The sequence below is a fragment of the Eptesicus fuscus genome, chromosome 2, assembly GCF_027574615.1.
Source record: "Eptesicus fuscus isolate TK198812 chromosome 2, DD_ASM_mEF_20220401, whole genome shotgun sequence".
In the NCBI taxonomy this organism is placed as follows: domain Eukaryota; kingdom Metazoa; phylum Chordata; class Mammalia; order Chiroptera; family Vespertilionidae; genus Eptesicus; species Eptesicus fuscus.
Window position 1 is genome coordinate 102,251,344 of NC_072474.1, and position 16,647 is coordinate 102,267,990.

Here is a 16,647-nt window from a genome sequence, read left to right on the forward strand (position 1 = left end):
ACCCTTTCTTCTTGTCTCAGGACCTCAATGTTTCTGCTTCCTCCATATGCTACATAGATCAGGAGCTTTTTATAGAACTATATAATTTTTGCATGAAAAATTTTCTCACACTCAAATCAAACGTTATATGATTTGAAAAAGTGTGCTGGGAACTATGAAGACAATAAAAAGTTCAGTGGTTGCCAGGGGTTAGGGAGGAGGGAGGAATGAATAGGCAGAGCACAGTGGACTCTGTATGGCAGATATATTTGTAGATACATTAATATTTGTCCAAACCTAAAGAATACACACCAAAAGTGATCCCTAATGTAAAATATGGACTTGGAAGATAATAATCCTAAATAATAAAAGCATAATATGCTAAGTGTCCGGTCGTCAGTTCAACCAATCAAAGAGTAATATGCTAATGATATGCTAAGGCCGCTCAACCACTCGCTATGACATGCAGTTACCAACAGGGGGCAGACAGTCGACTGGTCAACTAGTCGCTATGACGTGCACTGATCACCAGGGGGCAGACAGCCGACTGGTTGACCAGTCGCTATGATGTGCACTGACCACCAGGGGGGGCAGACACTCCAACTGGTAAGTGAGCTTACTGCTGGGGTCTGGCAGATCGGAACTGAGTGAGACAGGTCGGACACGCCCTGGAGCCCTCCCTCGGTCCCTCCCCAGCTGGCCAACCTCCCACATCCCTCCCAGGCTCCGATCATGCACCGGTGGGGTCCCTCGACCTGGCCTGCGCCCTCTCGCAATCTGGGACCCCTCAGGAGAAGTCGGAGAGCCAGTTTCGGCCCAATCCCACAGGCCAGGCCGAGGGACCCTACTGGTGCACAAATTTGTGCACCAGGCTTCTAGTGCGTCAATATAAGTTCATCAATTATAACAAATGTACTGCTCTGTTGGGGGATGTTGTTAATGGAGGAGGCTATTTATGTGTGAGGGCAGGGTTATGAGAAATCTCTGTACCTTCCCCTCAATTTTGCTGTGAACCTAAAACTGCTCCAAAAAATAAAGTCAATTAAAAAAATGTGTGCTGGTCGATTCCTGGTCAGAGCACATACCCAGGTTGCAGATTTGATCCCCAATCAGGATGCTTTTGGAAGGCAACTAATTTGAGGTTTCTCTCTCACATCAGTGTTTCTTTCTCTCTCTCTCTCTCCCCCTTCCTTGCTCATTAAAAGAAAAAGAAAAATGAATAAAAACTTTTTAAAAATATAAGCTAGCAAAATAAGGCAAGACCTTAATGGCTCTGAAGTTTTCCAAAAAGGGAATACTCGTTTCAATTATACAAACGAGCTTAAAATTAGTATGCTCTATCTGGAGCAAGACTAGTTCCAAAATAAGTTGTTTATAATAACTAGAGGCCCAGTGCACGAAATTCGTGCACGGTGGGGGGGGGGGGGTCCCCCTCAGCCCAGGCTGCACCCTCTTGCAATCCGGATCCAGGACCGCTGGCCCCTAACCACTCACCTGCCTGCCCAATCACCCCCCCTAACCACTCGCCTGCCTGCCTGATCACCCCTAACCACTCTGCCGGCCTGCCGGATCGCCCCTAACCACCTCTGCCTCCCTGATCGCCTCTAACCACTCTGCCTGCCTCCCTGATCACCCCTAACTGCTCACTTGCCTGCCTGATTGCCCCTAACCGCTCGCTGGGAGGCGGCCAACCAGGGTGAGGGACCATGGTCGTTCTAGACTGGTCATTCTGGTCGTCCACCGTTTCAGTCGCTGGGCTTTTATTATATAGGATTTTTAAAATCCACAATATTGGTTCTATATAAAGCAACTAACATTGAAGTTATATAACACAATCTTTACTACACTAATAAAACTCCAGGTTTTAGAAAGTTATAACCATTTTTCCTGGTTATATAAACTTTTTATGAGAAACTATTCTTATATACAACTAGAGGCCTGATGCACAAAAATTCGTGCAAGAGTAGGCCTTCCTTCCCCTGGCTGCCAGCACTGGCTTCCCTCCGGCACCCTGAACCCAGGCTTCCCTCCTCTGGCTGCCAGCAGGCACCCAGGACCTGGGCTGCTTCCCTCCTCTGGCCGCCTGCAGGCACCCAGGACCTGGGCTGCTTTCCTCCTCCGGCTGCCGGCAGGCACCCGGGACCCGGGACCCGGGCTGGCTTCCCTCCAGCCCCGGCTTCGTCAAGAAGGATGTCTGGAATGACGTCCGGAAGATGCTCGGTCTAATTAGCATATTACCATTTTATTGTTATAGATTATACTAGAGGCCCGGTGCACGAAATCGTGCATGGGTAGGGTGCCTAGGCCTGGCCGCCGATCAGGGCCGATCTGTGGGGCAACTGGCGGGGTGATCGGGGACCCCCGCTTGCACCCACCTGGGCCAGTCTGGCACTGCCCACTCGCCAGCCCCGCCTGCTGCCACTGTCACTAGTCACCTCCCTCTGCAGGGTGACCGGCAGAGCGTTCGGGGCGGGGGAGAGGGGGAGGGTGTGCTCGCACCACCTAGGCTGGCCTGCGGGCTGGGGTTGCTCCTGCATTGAGCGTCTGCCCCCTTAGTGGTCAGTGCACATCATAGCGACTGGTCGTTCAGCCAGTCATTCTGCAGTTTGGTCGATTTGCATATTATTATATAGGATAACCTAATTAATGCAAAAGGCACACACAAAAAATTAGCTTTAAGACCAAATTAAAACTTTTGAATATATAATAGGAAGCATGGGAGGGGAATTAAAAGAGTCAACTTGATTTTCTAGTATAATTCATCTCATGTCTTCTTAGGATACCTAAGAAGCAGTGTTTTCTACATCTTCTCATTTTTATAAAACTTAAAACAGTGTAAATATTCCCAAAACTGCCATGAATATGACCAATTTGACTGAAAAGCTGTCGTGCGTATCACCATGCATTGTCTCAACATAACAAACCTACACAAATATTTATGCAGATAGGTAATTAGTACCAATTATACAAAGCAAGCCATAGAGACTTCAATGCCTATTTTCCCCAGTAGTATGTTCAGGAAATACATTACTCTTTTCACAACATTAGGATATCATTTCATTCCCTGGAGCAGAAGGCCTAATGAGGCATACATGATACCATGATGTTGTGCCAGGACTACACGGGCATTCAGAACTGTGGGTAGGGTGTCTGAGAGATGAGCACTCAACATTCCTACATTATTACAGCTGTCCAAGCAGAGAAGAAAGTAGTAAGAAGCAGACCCCAAAAAGTTGGGGGTGACTCAATGACAACATCCGTGGTCAAGCAGTAATTTACCAAGTATGTCTGCTCAAAATGCAAAGGCACATATTTCAAGGGCTGCGGTCCTCTGCACTAAATACACTGCTGCCTTCCTAAAACATGACCCACAAACCACAGGTTGCATATTAAAAGTCCATCCTGAGCCCAGACTGTGAAAGGTTACCAGGAGAAACCAATTGTTATAATCACAATATTATGTAGAGTGCTTTACTATTTACAAATAACTTACACATCGTTTTAACAATTATAATTTCACATAGCTTACCACACTTGATAGTCATAAAGTGTCTGCCAGATAAATATAACAAAATTATCATTCTCTATTTTATAGAGGTAGAACCTGAAGCTTGGAGAAAGTCTCTGTAAGTAATCTGCCCACAAAACCTGAGTCTCTCTTAAGATGATCTACTTATTATTTGGCTCAATGGCATGGATCACCCAAAAAAGTAATCTATAGTGTTTTAAACCTATGCACCTAAGTACTTAAAACACTTAAAAATAATGAAACCTTTTGAGAAACACTTGACAGTCAACCACTTAAAAAACGTGAAATTTAAGCTTGTCAGTTTTGTACAACAACATAGTATTTTCTAACAATCCAAAAGGAACTTTTGCCTAACAGTTTTACTATAATGTTCTCAGGGGCTATGAAACTGCCTAAAGCTGAAAATATCCATTCCTTTGGTACTTCAGCAATTAAATTCCCTATAGTATCAGTAAATTTCCTGCATATATGTCAAATTCTGCCTCATAAACTATCCACTCAGCTGCCTCTCTTAATGAAGGCTGCTAGGGGGAGCCATTGAAAGGTTTTGTAACTTAGGAGTGAAGTGATCAGATTTGCTCTTCAGAAAGACTGTGTGGGAAAAAAAGAAAATAAAAAAGAAAGACTGCGTGGAAGGTTGGATAAAGGGGGGTGAGTCTAGAAGCAAAAAAGAAGAAACTGCCAATATCTATAGTAATCCAGGTGAGAAGTGATAAGAGCATGAACTGTGGCAGTGAGGATAAAGGAGACAGATTCAAGCAATTTTTCAGAAGAGAAAATTATCTGTTCTCAGTGATTAAATGTAAAGAGTTAGTGTAAGAGGAATCCAGAAACCTGGCTTGGGGAACTAGTTAGGATATGATATAATCTACCTGGAACAAAAAATGCAACCGGTTTTGATATATTATATAAATAAGCAAATACATATGGAGGGGAGGAGGGAAAAAGAGAATGAATCCCAAGTGCAAGGGTCAAGTCTAAAATTATGGTCCTGGTTGTTAGAAAATATTCTTGAGAACAAAGACAAACACTCAAAAAATATATTGAAAAGTAATCATTACTGTTAACACAGTTGGCCTAGAGTCTAGTGAAAACATTTTGTGATATTATTTTTTTAATATTACCACATGCAGAAAACAAGTCACTAGATGAAAAGCATCCCGTACTTTTACTATGTTTATTACATCTGAGTTCGACAAACCTTCAATCTCTTACACAACACACACTACATACACACCACCCTGTAATTTATTTTACTTCTCCCTCTAAGCTTATAGGAGGAAAAAGTATCTGTTTTATTAGCGAAACTATGCTATATAATAAAAGCCTAATATGCAAATTTTCCCCTTGGGCAGTCATTCAACTGGGAGTTCGACCACTCACTATGACGTGTGCTGACCACCAGGGAGCAGTGCGAAACATGGCGGGCATCAACAACGTGCTACAACCTCTCACCAGCTACCTGGGGGTGGGGGTGACAGGAGTGGGGGTGCGGTGAGAATGTGGGGTGTCTGCTGAGCTCGCTCTCACTCCCCCTGCTACCCTCCGCCAGGACGCCAGGGCTTGCACACCCCGGGAAGCCCGACCCAGGGGGAAGCCCCGCACTCAGGTGCCGGGCGCCCACGAGTAGCCCGCCCCACACCAGCACGGCCTCTTTCGGGTGAGCTGAGCCACAGCCACTAGGGCCACAGGGGCTGGACTGGCTCCCCATGGGTTCACGCAGCAGCCGGTCTGTGAGGCTGGCCAGTAGAGAGAGCACTGCCCGCCCGGCTCCCGTGCAGTGCCACTGGGTGGCCCAGAGGCCCATGCTGTGCCCCGGCCCACAGAGTCTTGCCACGCTCACCGCAGTTCTGAATGGGGACTCGGGTGCCGTGACTCAGGCGGAGGGGGACACGTGGGGGCCCGGGGGCCCAGGTGCTGCCCAAGGCCCAGAGGTCAGCTGGGACCTGCCCTTCCATGCCAGAAGCTCTCACTTCGATTGACAGCAGGCCTAGGGATGGCACTGGTGCATGAATTTTGTGCACCGGGCTTCTAGTAATGCATATTTGGGTTATTGTTTTTTTTCATCCCACTATCACCAATGTGACTTACCAAGAAGTTAGTTAGTTCATAACCTCCTACTTGACTTCCCATAAAATATGACCTACTTCAATTCACATCAGCTTAATACAGTAACAATCCCTAGACTCTAACCACACCTTTCATCTAAGGATGCTCTCTGCAAATCCTAAAGCACAGCCACCCTGTGCAGATGTGGCAAGTTGTTACAATTCCCATTTTACTACACAGTTAGGAAACTGGCCCAGGGGAAGTAGAGTAACTTGGAAATAGTCACAAAGTCTGATGCCAAAAATAACAACTTTTAGTCAATCTATGAGAAAATACTCCCCCTAGTTGAAATAACATGAAATTCAGTACTAGGAGAAAGTGAAATGCAAAATGTTTTAAAGCCTTATTCTAGGTTTTTAAATTTTATTTTTTAAAATGACCAAATACTAGATTTAAGACAATTTGCAAGAACTTTCAAGCACACTATTTTTCCCCCTAATACCTTATCCATCCAGAGTGCCAAAAATGACTTAATAAATTACAGCTGGCAAGAGTGGCTTTTCTCCCAAACCATTTTTTTTTTCCCCTTAGCCACTTAAAAGACATTGATAGAAATGTTAGTATAGGACAAGAGGTAACTTTTTAACAAACCTAACTGCTTAAAATTTAATACCTAGAAGAATATATTAGAATAGATCTGAAAATATTGCAAGTAAGCCTATTTTTCCTGAAAATATACTCTCTATAGACATATCTGCAATATGCTTGAACAATAAATTTAAAGCTTAAATCATCAATCAGAAAAAAAGCCTCCCAACAAAAGTTCATGTGACATATTTTTACATTTGCTATTGTTTGATATAATTTAATAAAACTACTGTTTTATTTGATCACCATATACAGGTCTTACACATTTGGAAACAAAAAACACAACTTGATTTGTAAAAGTTGCTTTCATGATATAGGTGTGATCGTTCTTATATGCATAAGTCCTTCCATTATTACAATACTTAACATTTACTTCTAGTGCAAAACAAAAGTGTGCTCAAGATTTTACCTTCAAAAGAATGAATATACACTAAGAACTAGTAAGGGAGACAAGTGATTATTAGCAAAAATCTATTCATGGAACCAAGACTGCAAATTTTCACTAACGCCTCAACTATCATTCATGAAACATGATTTTCTGTTAATTAAAATTCAAACTACTAGTTCTAATCACAGCCTTCAAATAAAATGCTTTCCACTACATCCCATTCCTCACACTAAATCTTTTATATCCTCTACTAGTAGTACTTTTCGTGGAACTTGAGTTTACAAATGAAATGACACTCCAAATGATTTTATAGCTAACATATCTTCTGTGATGAACTAGTAGGGTGGAAATCCTGGAAAATCTAACTAGTACGTCTTATTCCCAGCACCGGAATATTCAAGCCATATAAATACACCACACTACCCTCCCCCCACACCCCACACAGAACTCCAAGCTTTTAACGCTACCATAACAATAAGCACTCTGAAAATGCAAAGCTCCTTTAACATTAGAAGAGCCAGTACATTAAGACCATTATTTATATGTACTTTCATTGCATTTCATTAATGCATTCCACAAACAGAAACTGCAGTCTTAAGTACTTGACTCATTTCAACTCCAAAGATGGAGCGGAGAGGTTGTCATAAATCTACAGAGCAGCAGCACATAATTGTAAACTATCTAATGAGTAAGGAAAAAGTAGAATAATTACATCAATTCCTAAGGACGATGCCTTTCTTTTTCCTTACAAAGCAGGAGTTACTGGTAAAATAACTAAACTCCACACCTAGAGTCTACAAAATGCTAAAATTCTCCGCTCCGTTCACAAGTCTTTAACATCAAAATTCACTTAACTGCTACTCACGTACCAAATGAATAACCAGTGTGGATATCTGAAATTATTCTCATACATCAACTGGGAAAAAAAAAATGTCTATTCCTTGCGCCTCTGCTAAGCGTCCTACAATACCCTCAGGTAAGCTAAAGCTACACCAGCTGCCCTTGGCCTAGGACGTCAGAAACCAAGGACCTGGAAAGGGGGGCGGTGAGACAGAACCAAAGACCCGATCTTTTTCCAGGGTTACTGTTTCCAAGCAAAACAACCACAGGCCCAAAGAGAGACAGAGAGGAAACCTGGAGACATCGTAATCCTGGGAGAAACTGGGGGAGTGGGGACGCAATCCCGAGAGAAAGGGGTGCGGAGAGGAGGAGCGCCGAGGAGGAAAGTAAGTATCCCCGTGCGTCTTTCAGACCCACAAAAACAACTAACCCGAGGGTCAGTATCTGCACGTCCAAGCACCCGATGGAGTCCCCTGCCTTGGGCTGAGACAGCTCGGCCGACCAACACAGTGGGTAGAGGGTAAATCAACCGATGATGGGAGGGGAGCGGGGGTGCCACGCGAGAAAGCCACGGGTGGGGAAGACAAAGCCTCTGGGGGTGATCAAGGACCCAGCAGGAAGGAGAAAACGTAACACATAAGGAAAATTAAAAGAAAAAGAGCAATGTGGTGCCTGGTCTGTGGCAGGTCACAGAGGTACCGAATAGAGAGGGAAACAACAAAGGGGCACCGGAGGAAGGACAGCTGCGGGGAGGTGATAGAGAGGGGATGCGGGGCGCGATCGGGTCGGACAAAGCGCCCAAGGCGGCGAAACAAAGGGTCGGGGGTAGAGAGTAGCGGGGGGCAACCGGGGAAGACAAAGCGCCCGGGGCCGGGGGCACGGGCCAGGCGAGGAGGGGCACGGGTCGACCCGAGGAACAAAGCTGCGCGGGGCTGCGGGAGGCAGGGCCCACGGGCGGCGGCGCGGGAGGCGCGCGGAGAGCACCGCACCCGCGGGCCCCGCGCGCCCGGCCGCACTCACGCCCGCACCCGCCGGCCTCGCCGCCGCCACCGCCGCCGCCTGCCCTCACGCGCCGAAGCCCGAGCCACCGCGGCGCAGAGCGGGCAGCGCAGAGCGGGCAGCGCACCGCCACACGCCGCCGCGCTCCGCGCACGCGTCACCCGCCCCCGCGGTCCCCGGACGCCCGGCGCGCCGCGGTCTCGGAACCCGCCGAGAGCCGCGGGCTATGAGACGCCCGCAACTTTCCCGGTTCCCAGCGATCCGATTCCCCCAGACTTACCCTGTCACAACAGGCGCCATCTTCCACAAACTCTCGCCAAAACTCCAACCCTCGCGAGATTGCCCCAGACGCCTTCCCCGGTCCCTCTCCCCCGCCCCTTCCCTCCTTCCTCACTCCTCGATTCCACCCGGCCCCCGCGCTCCTGTTCCCCTCGCAGCCGACGCGGAGAGCCAGACGCCTCGTGCCGCCCGCGAAGTAGGGGGATCCTGTTCGCTGCCTTCCCTGGAAACCTACCCAAGCGATGGAGCATGCGCAGGCGGCTCCTCCGCGGGCGAGCCCTCCGTGTGGTCCATGGGGAGCGCTCCGGTTATCCGGGTTTTGAGACGCGCCCTGAGGGACGTACGTGGAGTCTGAGGAAAACCGGAGGGGATTACTACGGGGACGGGGAATGGAGGGGTCAGGAGGCGGGGCCGAGGGGAAGGTCCTGGGAAAATCGGCCGCGTTTCACAGGCCTAGATGAAAACACCTCCTCAAATGGGTGTTTTCCAAGTGGCTTCCCGCTCACTCTAGTTCCCAGCCCTTTTCATTCATTCAGACGTTCATTGGACGCTTCCTTTATGCTAATGTCAGCGTTAGGTACTGGAGCTACAGAAGCCTGGAGCTGGGCGAGTGACAAACCAGGAACTATCTTCGTTTTTGTAACCCTCCCCCCCACCCCCCCACCCCATGCTAGCGGAGATTCAGACAAAAGTACAATGTGGTTCGACCCTCCAGAACTCTGTAAATTGAAAACTTTTGCAGTTGAGCTCTGTCGCCTTAGCTTTCTTCCTGGGTATGGAATGAGGTCAGGACAACACCTCTGGCAAAGACATCCCTAATGTCCATCTCGCATTCACACCCCAGGGAGCCGCGTAGTTTTCTCCGGCGGTGAAAAATGCGTTGGGCTTGAGATCCACCACTCGCCCGCCCCGCACTCTAACCAGAGATCCCACTTGGGCAGAGAGCTGCCTGCTGTGGTGTGAGGCTCCCTAGGACCTCTCTCACAGCCCCCAGCCGGGCAGGAACCCAGGTGCATATAGGGACAGGCTCTGCCCGGGTCCTCCGGTGGGCCTGGCATAGTCGACGACGCTGCTTGCTGCCTGACATGTACTTCGGGCGACCTCAGCCTGGAAACCCCCCCGAGCAAACTTGGCCCAAGTGGGAATGGAACAAAAAGGAGCAGAGCAGGGCCCCAACCCGCCCCCACTACCTGTAGCACCCCTTTCTGACTCCCCTCCCCACCTCCCCGAGCCCTTTCAATTCCTAGAGATTCCCAGAACTAGCACTGCCTCCCGCAGGGAGCCCCAAAACCCGGAGAACTGGAATTCGCTGCCCGAAACCTGCTGAACGCGCTGCAGGATTGGCGCGGCACGCGCGAGCGGCACTGCGCATGTGCCCAATGCGGGCAGCCCAGTCTCACGCTACACCTCCTTCCCACCGCCTTCCACTACTCGACTCAGACACAACACGGGCCGTGGGAAATTTCGTAAACCTCGCGAGAATGCGCCCACTGTTGCCTATGCTTTCTCTCCAAATCTCGCGAAGTCCAAGCGGGACAGGTGTTTGTCTAGTGCAGCTCAGGGCACTGTTCGTGCCGCGCGTGCCCGGCCGGCGGGCGGGCGGGCGGCCGGCGTGGGCGGGGTGGAAAGGGAGCAGCTTGTCACCGAGGCCGAGCGGGTGGGCGCGTGGCGGGGAGCACAGGGAGGCGGGAGGCCAGGAAGGGGCTTGACGTCTCGCCTACACATGCCGCCTGACACTTTGTGGAAGAAAAAGGGGTTGGGTTGAAGGCGGGGTGCGGGGGGAGAGGAGGGGGGCGTTCTTAAGAAAGAAGGGGAAGCCAGGAGATTAGGGTGTGGATGGTAAGAAGTCAAACGAGGGCTTGAGGATCCCCAAGCTGATTGCCCCGAGGAGGTTTCCTGTCGCCCTTCTCGAGCCTGGTACTTTCCTAAAATGTGTTAGACGCCTCGCCTCCAGCCTCCGGAAACTGATGGCCCCCGTGTCGGGTTTGAGTCATGCCAATGAGTCTCCTAGTCTGGCCACCACTTTTCTTGCTTTTAAACAAGTTCGGCTTCTCTTAGCTACTCTCTTCTAGCAATTGGTTTTCTTTCTGATCTACCCGCTGGTCTAGGGATTTGGGTAAGGAAAACAAAAAGAAAAGAAAGAAAGAAAAAAAAAACTGCTCCCAGCGCTCTCACATTGTTGCCTGTATAGATTCCGCTTTCCATTCATGGCCACAATTTTTAAACTCCTGCCCCCCAACACCGCCCCGCCCCCCCATCTCTTCCTAGCCTTTTTAAATGATCCCTATAAAACAGTTTCTGTTCTTTTTCTTTTCTTTCAGTGATATGACCTAAAATACTGGTTTTTGCTTTCCCTCGCCTTTGTGTTTGATGAAATATTCATTCCATTTTAAGTATTGTTTCATCAGATGCTTTAGTGACAGTTGTTTTAAATCAGCAATATTTAGCCTTTTTCATCTGATGGCACACACAAACTAATTACTAAAATTCTGCAGCACACAAAAGCATTTTTTTGCCGATCTGAGAAAAAAACAAACAGTATAGTTTGTGTTCATTCACACTGGACAACTATTATTGTGTTGGCTGTTGTAAATGACAACAGCCAACACAATAAATCTTTTCCCTTAGATTTATTTGGTAATCTAAGGGAAAAGAGATCAGTGCACCTAACTAATACTCAAGTATTGCATGTTTGAAAAATTCTTACGGCACAGCAGTTGAAAATTGCTGTTTTAAATGCTTCCCTTCTTTTTAGATTATTTGTCTAGTGAATTCCTACTTAAATTTTCCAATCAGGCACATTTCAGATTGCCCTGGTGTAGTTTCTGTTACCAGCCTCGCTTGGAATTGTCTAGGAACTGGTATACTGGTATATTGGTGACATCATAGACCTACAAATAGAGAATTGAGTTCTGTTTTGATTTTTCGAGGATAGTAAGTACTAATCTGGTTATGCAGTGGGCAAGAAATCGACTTTTTGAGTGGTATTCAACGTTGTTAGTTTGTGTGCATTTACCTATCCCTTGGATTACATATGTCACACAGCAAAAGAATATATAAGGACATTTAACGCACTATCTCAGTGCAAGTCTGATTCGGAACAGGATAGCTCAGGAGGAAGACAATGCCCACAGGCACACTTTCCTTGGAGCCTTCATCCCAAGAAGGCATTTCAATCATGTTCTAGTCCAGGCCATTAATCTCATTTGGAACCATGGCCATCTGAGGACCCCAACCATGGAAAGCCATGGGAACCACACATCAAATCACAACTCATCTTTACCCTAAACTTTAGGGCCTAAAACATGCTCTTCTCGCATTCTTTCCCCATCCCAGTAAATGACAACTCCATCCTCCCACTTATTTAACCCAAGAAGAACCTTAGAGTCATTCTTGCCTTCTTTTCTTCTCACATCCACCATGCACTCTAACAAAATCCTGCTGGCTCCACTTTCAAAATATACCCACAGTCCAACCAGTTCCACACCTTCATGGCTACCAGCCCAAGCTAACCCATCTCATTTCTCATGTAGTTTACAGGAAGTCTCCTAACTGGTTCTTCCTTCTTTCATTCTCGCCTTCCCTCAGTCTCTTCTCAATGGAGCATTCAGAGTAACCCTCTAGAACTCTCCATTGGTTCCCATTCACTATGAGGACCTACACAATCTGGTCTCTCACCCCCATCTCCCCTCACCCCACTCCCACCCAACCCCGCCTCGCTGACCTCACTTATTTCTTCTTCCTCTTGACCTTGCTCACTGAGCTCTAAGCAGCAGCCTTCCTTGCTGTTCCCAGAACATAACTCCTGCCTTAGCTCTTTCCCTCAGGTGCCTTATGGCTCATTCCTTCACTGTTTTCAGGTCTTTGCTTAAGTGTCACCTCAGTGAGGCCTTCCCTGACCACGCTTCACAAAAGTGATCCCTCATATTCCCTATTTCCTTTTTTATTTTTCCTACAGCATTTACCATAAACTAACATACCATATATAATACCTGTGTATTGTGTTTACTCTGCCTCCTCCCATTATAATGTAGTCTAAATGAGGGCAGGGATTTTTTTCCCCTATTTTTTTCATTGTTCAAACCTCAGCCACTAGAACAAACTCAGTAAGCATTTGTAGAATGAAAGGGACGTCTTCCACTTTAAATAACTTTTTTTTTCACTTTAAATAACTTTTAATTGATTTGAGAGAGAGAGAGAGAAACGAGAAACATTGATTTGTTGTTTCGCTTGTTTATTCATTCATTGGTTGCTTCTTGTATGTGCCCTGATCAGGGATCCAATCTGAAACCTTGGCATATCCGGATGATGCTCTCACCAACTGAGCTACCCGGCCAGGGCTGGTAGGTCTTCCACTTTAGAATGGAATGGAAACGATTCTGAAGGCTCCCTACGCCTTCCAAGATTCAAAACAATATTGGAGTTAGACCAGCAATGAATACCCCCAGTGCTAGCCTGCCCACAGAGGAGAAAGGAGCCGATAGGACAACCACTTGTGTTGACTTTCTGACAAAAAAGTTCCTACTCCTGGGTTAGATCAGTAGATAAGCCTACACTTTCTCAAAGGGTTTCCATTAATCTCCATTTTAGAACATCAGAGAAGAAAATGCTATTGGCAGGATATTAAAAAACAAGACAGGTAATCCCATGTCTTGCTAGTGGGAGTGAAAATGGGTGTAATTTTTTATGAAAACCATTTTGATAAAACTTGCCACTACTCATTAATCCTACAATCTCCTGTCTACAAATCTATCTTCCAAAGATACTTACACATGTGTGAAATTACTTATATCACAGCATTCACTGATGAAAGAAAATACTGGTAACAACCTAAATGTCAATCAAGAGATGTCGTACTTTTTTTTAAAATGCTATATTTGGAGACTTGACTGGTATGCATCTGTTAATAAGCGGAGGCTGCTTTTTATGTGCTTATGTGAAGGGATCACAAGCTAAAAAACAAGGTGCAAAATGGGATAAATATATCCTTATTTGCTTATGTGTATCTAAAATGGCTCTGGAAGGACACACTAGAAACTGTAACAGCAACTGCTTAGCTCTAAGGGACTCAAAAGTTGGAGGACGTAGGTGAGGCGATGGCTTGCCTCGCAGCCTGCTGCTATCTTGGATCCTTTTAATTTTGTGCCAAGACCATATATTGCCTATTCAAAATATAAAACAAAAGACGGGGAAAGGAAAGAAAAGGAATAAGTGTGTAAGGAGAAAAAAAAAATTAGCCAAGTAAAATTGTTTTCTCTCTCCCACTTGCTAGAAAACTATTTTCTAATAGAAGTTATGAACATGATATACCATCTCAGTAGAGTTAAGAACTATAGAACTGTCAGTACTTCACCCCAGTCATGTGTAAACACTGAATTCACCACCTATTCAAACAGCAAGTTTAGAGTCTTGATTTTTGGTCGTTTATATCAAGCATGATTTTTGGTTGTTTACAAAGATGGATAATGCAGAGAACTCAGGGGACTTCCTGGCTAACAGAATACATAGACCAGTGACAGCACATAATTCCAGGATAGATAAATGAGTTTAGTGGCATTGGGATGCAATGGAAGAAGCACGAAACCCTTGCCTGATGGGCCCAGGGAAACCTTGCAGAAGTGGCTTTTGAACTGACTCTTAATGGAGTGGGAGTTCGGAAGACAATAAGAAAAGAAAGAAGCTTGAGAAGCACAGGAAACAGCTTGTTCAGGCTCTGAGGTGTGAAAGAGCATCTTGTATTCAGGGGAACTCCAGGTGGGGGGTTGGTGCATATAGAATGCTGGGGGAGGGGAGGGGAGGTGGGCAGGCTTCCTAAGCAGGGTCTCAAGAAGGATCTGGTAGAAAGGTGGTGCTCAAAAGTTGGTGGGGTGAGCATCAGAATCATCAGGGTCCCACTCCCTAAAACTAAATGAGGAAATTGGGATTGAACCCAAGAACAGGTATTTATTTCTAGCAGACTGGTCAGGGATTATGATGCAAATTGTCCACCAACCAAGCTTAAAGAATCTTTGTTGTAGAAGTTAGGTGTAATCTTTCTTCAGGAGTTTCACATTAAAGGGAGTTTTGACATATGGTTTATTTTTAAAACACAATAAATGAAATATGTAAATATTAGGAATGAGTTTGTGAGCCCCTGAGTGTATATCCAATGGGTATGTGAAGCAGTTAGTGGCCATGAGATAAACATCCCTGGAGGGGGTCACATTTTGCTGTGGTTGTTAAAACACAGTGACACATTTCAACATTGTTTTCATTCTAAGATTAAGTTATACCATCTCATCTTAATGGGACACACTAAAACATTCCAAATTTTACTATGCAGCCTCATGATGGAGAACATAGATGGGCACTAGTGCCACACTGCATGGTTCAGGCTGTAAGACCTTAGACAAGTTATTTAACCTGTCAGTGCCTCAGTTTCCTCACCTGTAAAATGGAGATAAAGGCACCTAATTCATAGGATTGCCGTGAGTATTCAAAGTGTTTATTATGTCTAAAGCACATGCCTATAACATAATTGTTATAGTAGTGTTAGTTTTTATCATTATTTTATTTAATAAATTCATAATTGCATTCATCTGATGAAAACTCTTGCAAAACATGTCAAAATGTCTTTAAAACTTCAAAAATCTATGTTAAATTGGTCAACTATAGTGATGATTTTATCTAAGTCAGTGTTCATTCCTTTTTTAAAAAATATATTTTTATTGATTGAAGAGAGGAAGGGAGAGGGAGAGAGAGATCGAAACATCAATGATGAGAGAGAATCATTGATTGGCTGCCTCTTGCACAACCCCACAGCCCACAACCAGGCATGTGGCCTTGACCAGAATCAAACCTGGGACCCTTCCACAGGCTGACACTCTATCCACTGAGCCCAAACTGGCTAGGGCTCATTCATTTCTTTATCATATCCTACAAACATGTCAATATTATTACTGTAGTTTAATTTCTAAGAGATTCTCATATCCAAAAAGGTTGGGAAACATGTTGAAGATGGCCAATGAGAGCCTGGGAGGATGTAAAGATGTGATCAGATTGTGAGGTGGCTATGTGCCTAAGAATGCCAACTGATAACTAACGTTAGAAATTAGGAGCCTTTCAGTCCACAGAAGTTTTTTTTTTTAATCTATATGTCTCCTCTTTTTAAATAACAGTATCCCTATTGTTTTCTACTATGTGTTAATTAAGGTTAATAAAATGTACAGAAGGTGGAAAGAGTGGCAAGAAGGATTTCATCAGACTATGTAATTCTGTAAGGAAAATAAGCTCTAACTCTAGATTCCAAAAAAATGACGAGAACACTGAAAATGACTCATAGAATGGGCTTCAGAACTTGAAAAATAAATATTCATCCTTTTCTTTTCCCAATTGTGTTTGATTTTCACAGAATTCTTTGGCCCTGGTATTATCTGAGGGGAGGACAGGGGCGGGTGGAGGGGGGTCGAGGAGCAGGCCCAAGTTAAGCTTTGCTTAACTTGCTAACATATGCAGCAGTTCAAAGAGGTGAAGCAATAAAAAGCACGGGCCATTTACTCTGGTGATGTGAAACAAGAATAGAATCAAATGCACATTTCATGAGAAGAATGTGTACAAATCTAATAATTTGTCAGAAGTTTTCATAGCCAATGTAACTGGAAGAAAATGTTACCATGTGTGATTGATATATCTTGTTCTTTATGTCATGAGCAAGATAAAGCCAGTTAGCACTAACTATACAGAAAATGACAACATCATATGAATCTTAACATCATATGAATCATAAAATTCCAGTGATCTGTTTATAAAGGACTATCTAAACTTTGATTTCCTAAACATTCCCCTTTGCCATGTATCATAGATTGTAGTGGTTTGGGTTTCTGTGTCGAGGCAATGTTGCACACCCATTGTTAAAAACAAACAAACAGCTGGGATATGAAGGAAAGAGCATTAGACT

General features: G+C 45.4%; 1 protein-coding gene across 3 annotated transcripts in view; it reads right to left on the reverse strand.

Annotated features, from left to right (window-relative positions):
• RBPJ (recombination signal binding protein for immunoglobulin kappa J region) overlaps positions 1–9,049 on the reverse strand; it is a 99,982-nt gene extending 90,933 nt beyond the window's left edge. Inside the window, exon 1 of one of the 3 annotated variants that reach the window (XM_028143631.2) lies at positions 8,947–9,049. In XM_028143631.2, the coding sequence (XP_027999432.1) occupies positions 8,947–9,005 (59 nt within the window). In that variant the 5' untranslated portion in view covers positions 9,006–9,049. Of the gene's footprint in view, positions 1–8,712; positions 8,771–8,946 lie in introns of those variants that run through there. The other 2 variants (XM_028143625.2, XM_028143626.2) reach the window with 2 other exon arrangements.
• Between the last annotated feature and the right edge of the window lie 7,598 nt (positions 9,050–16,647).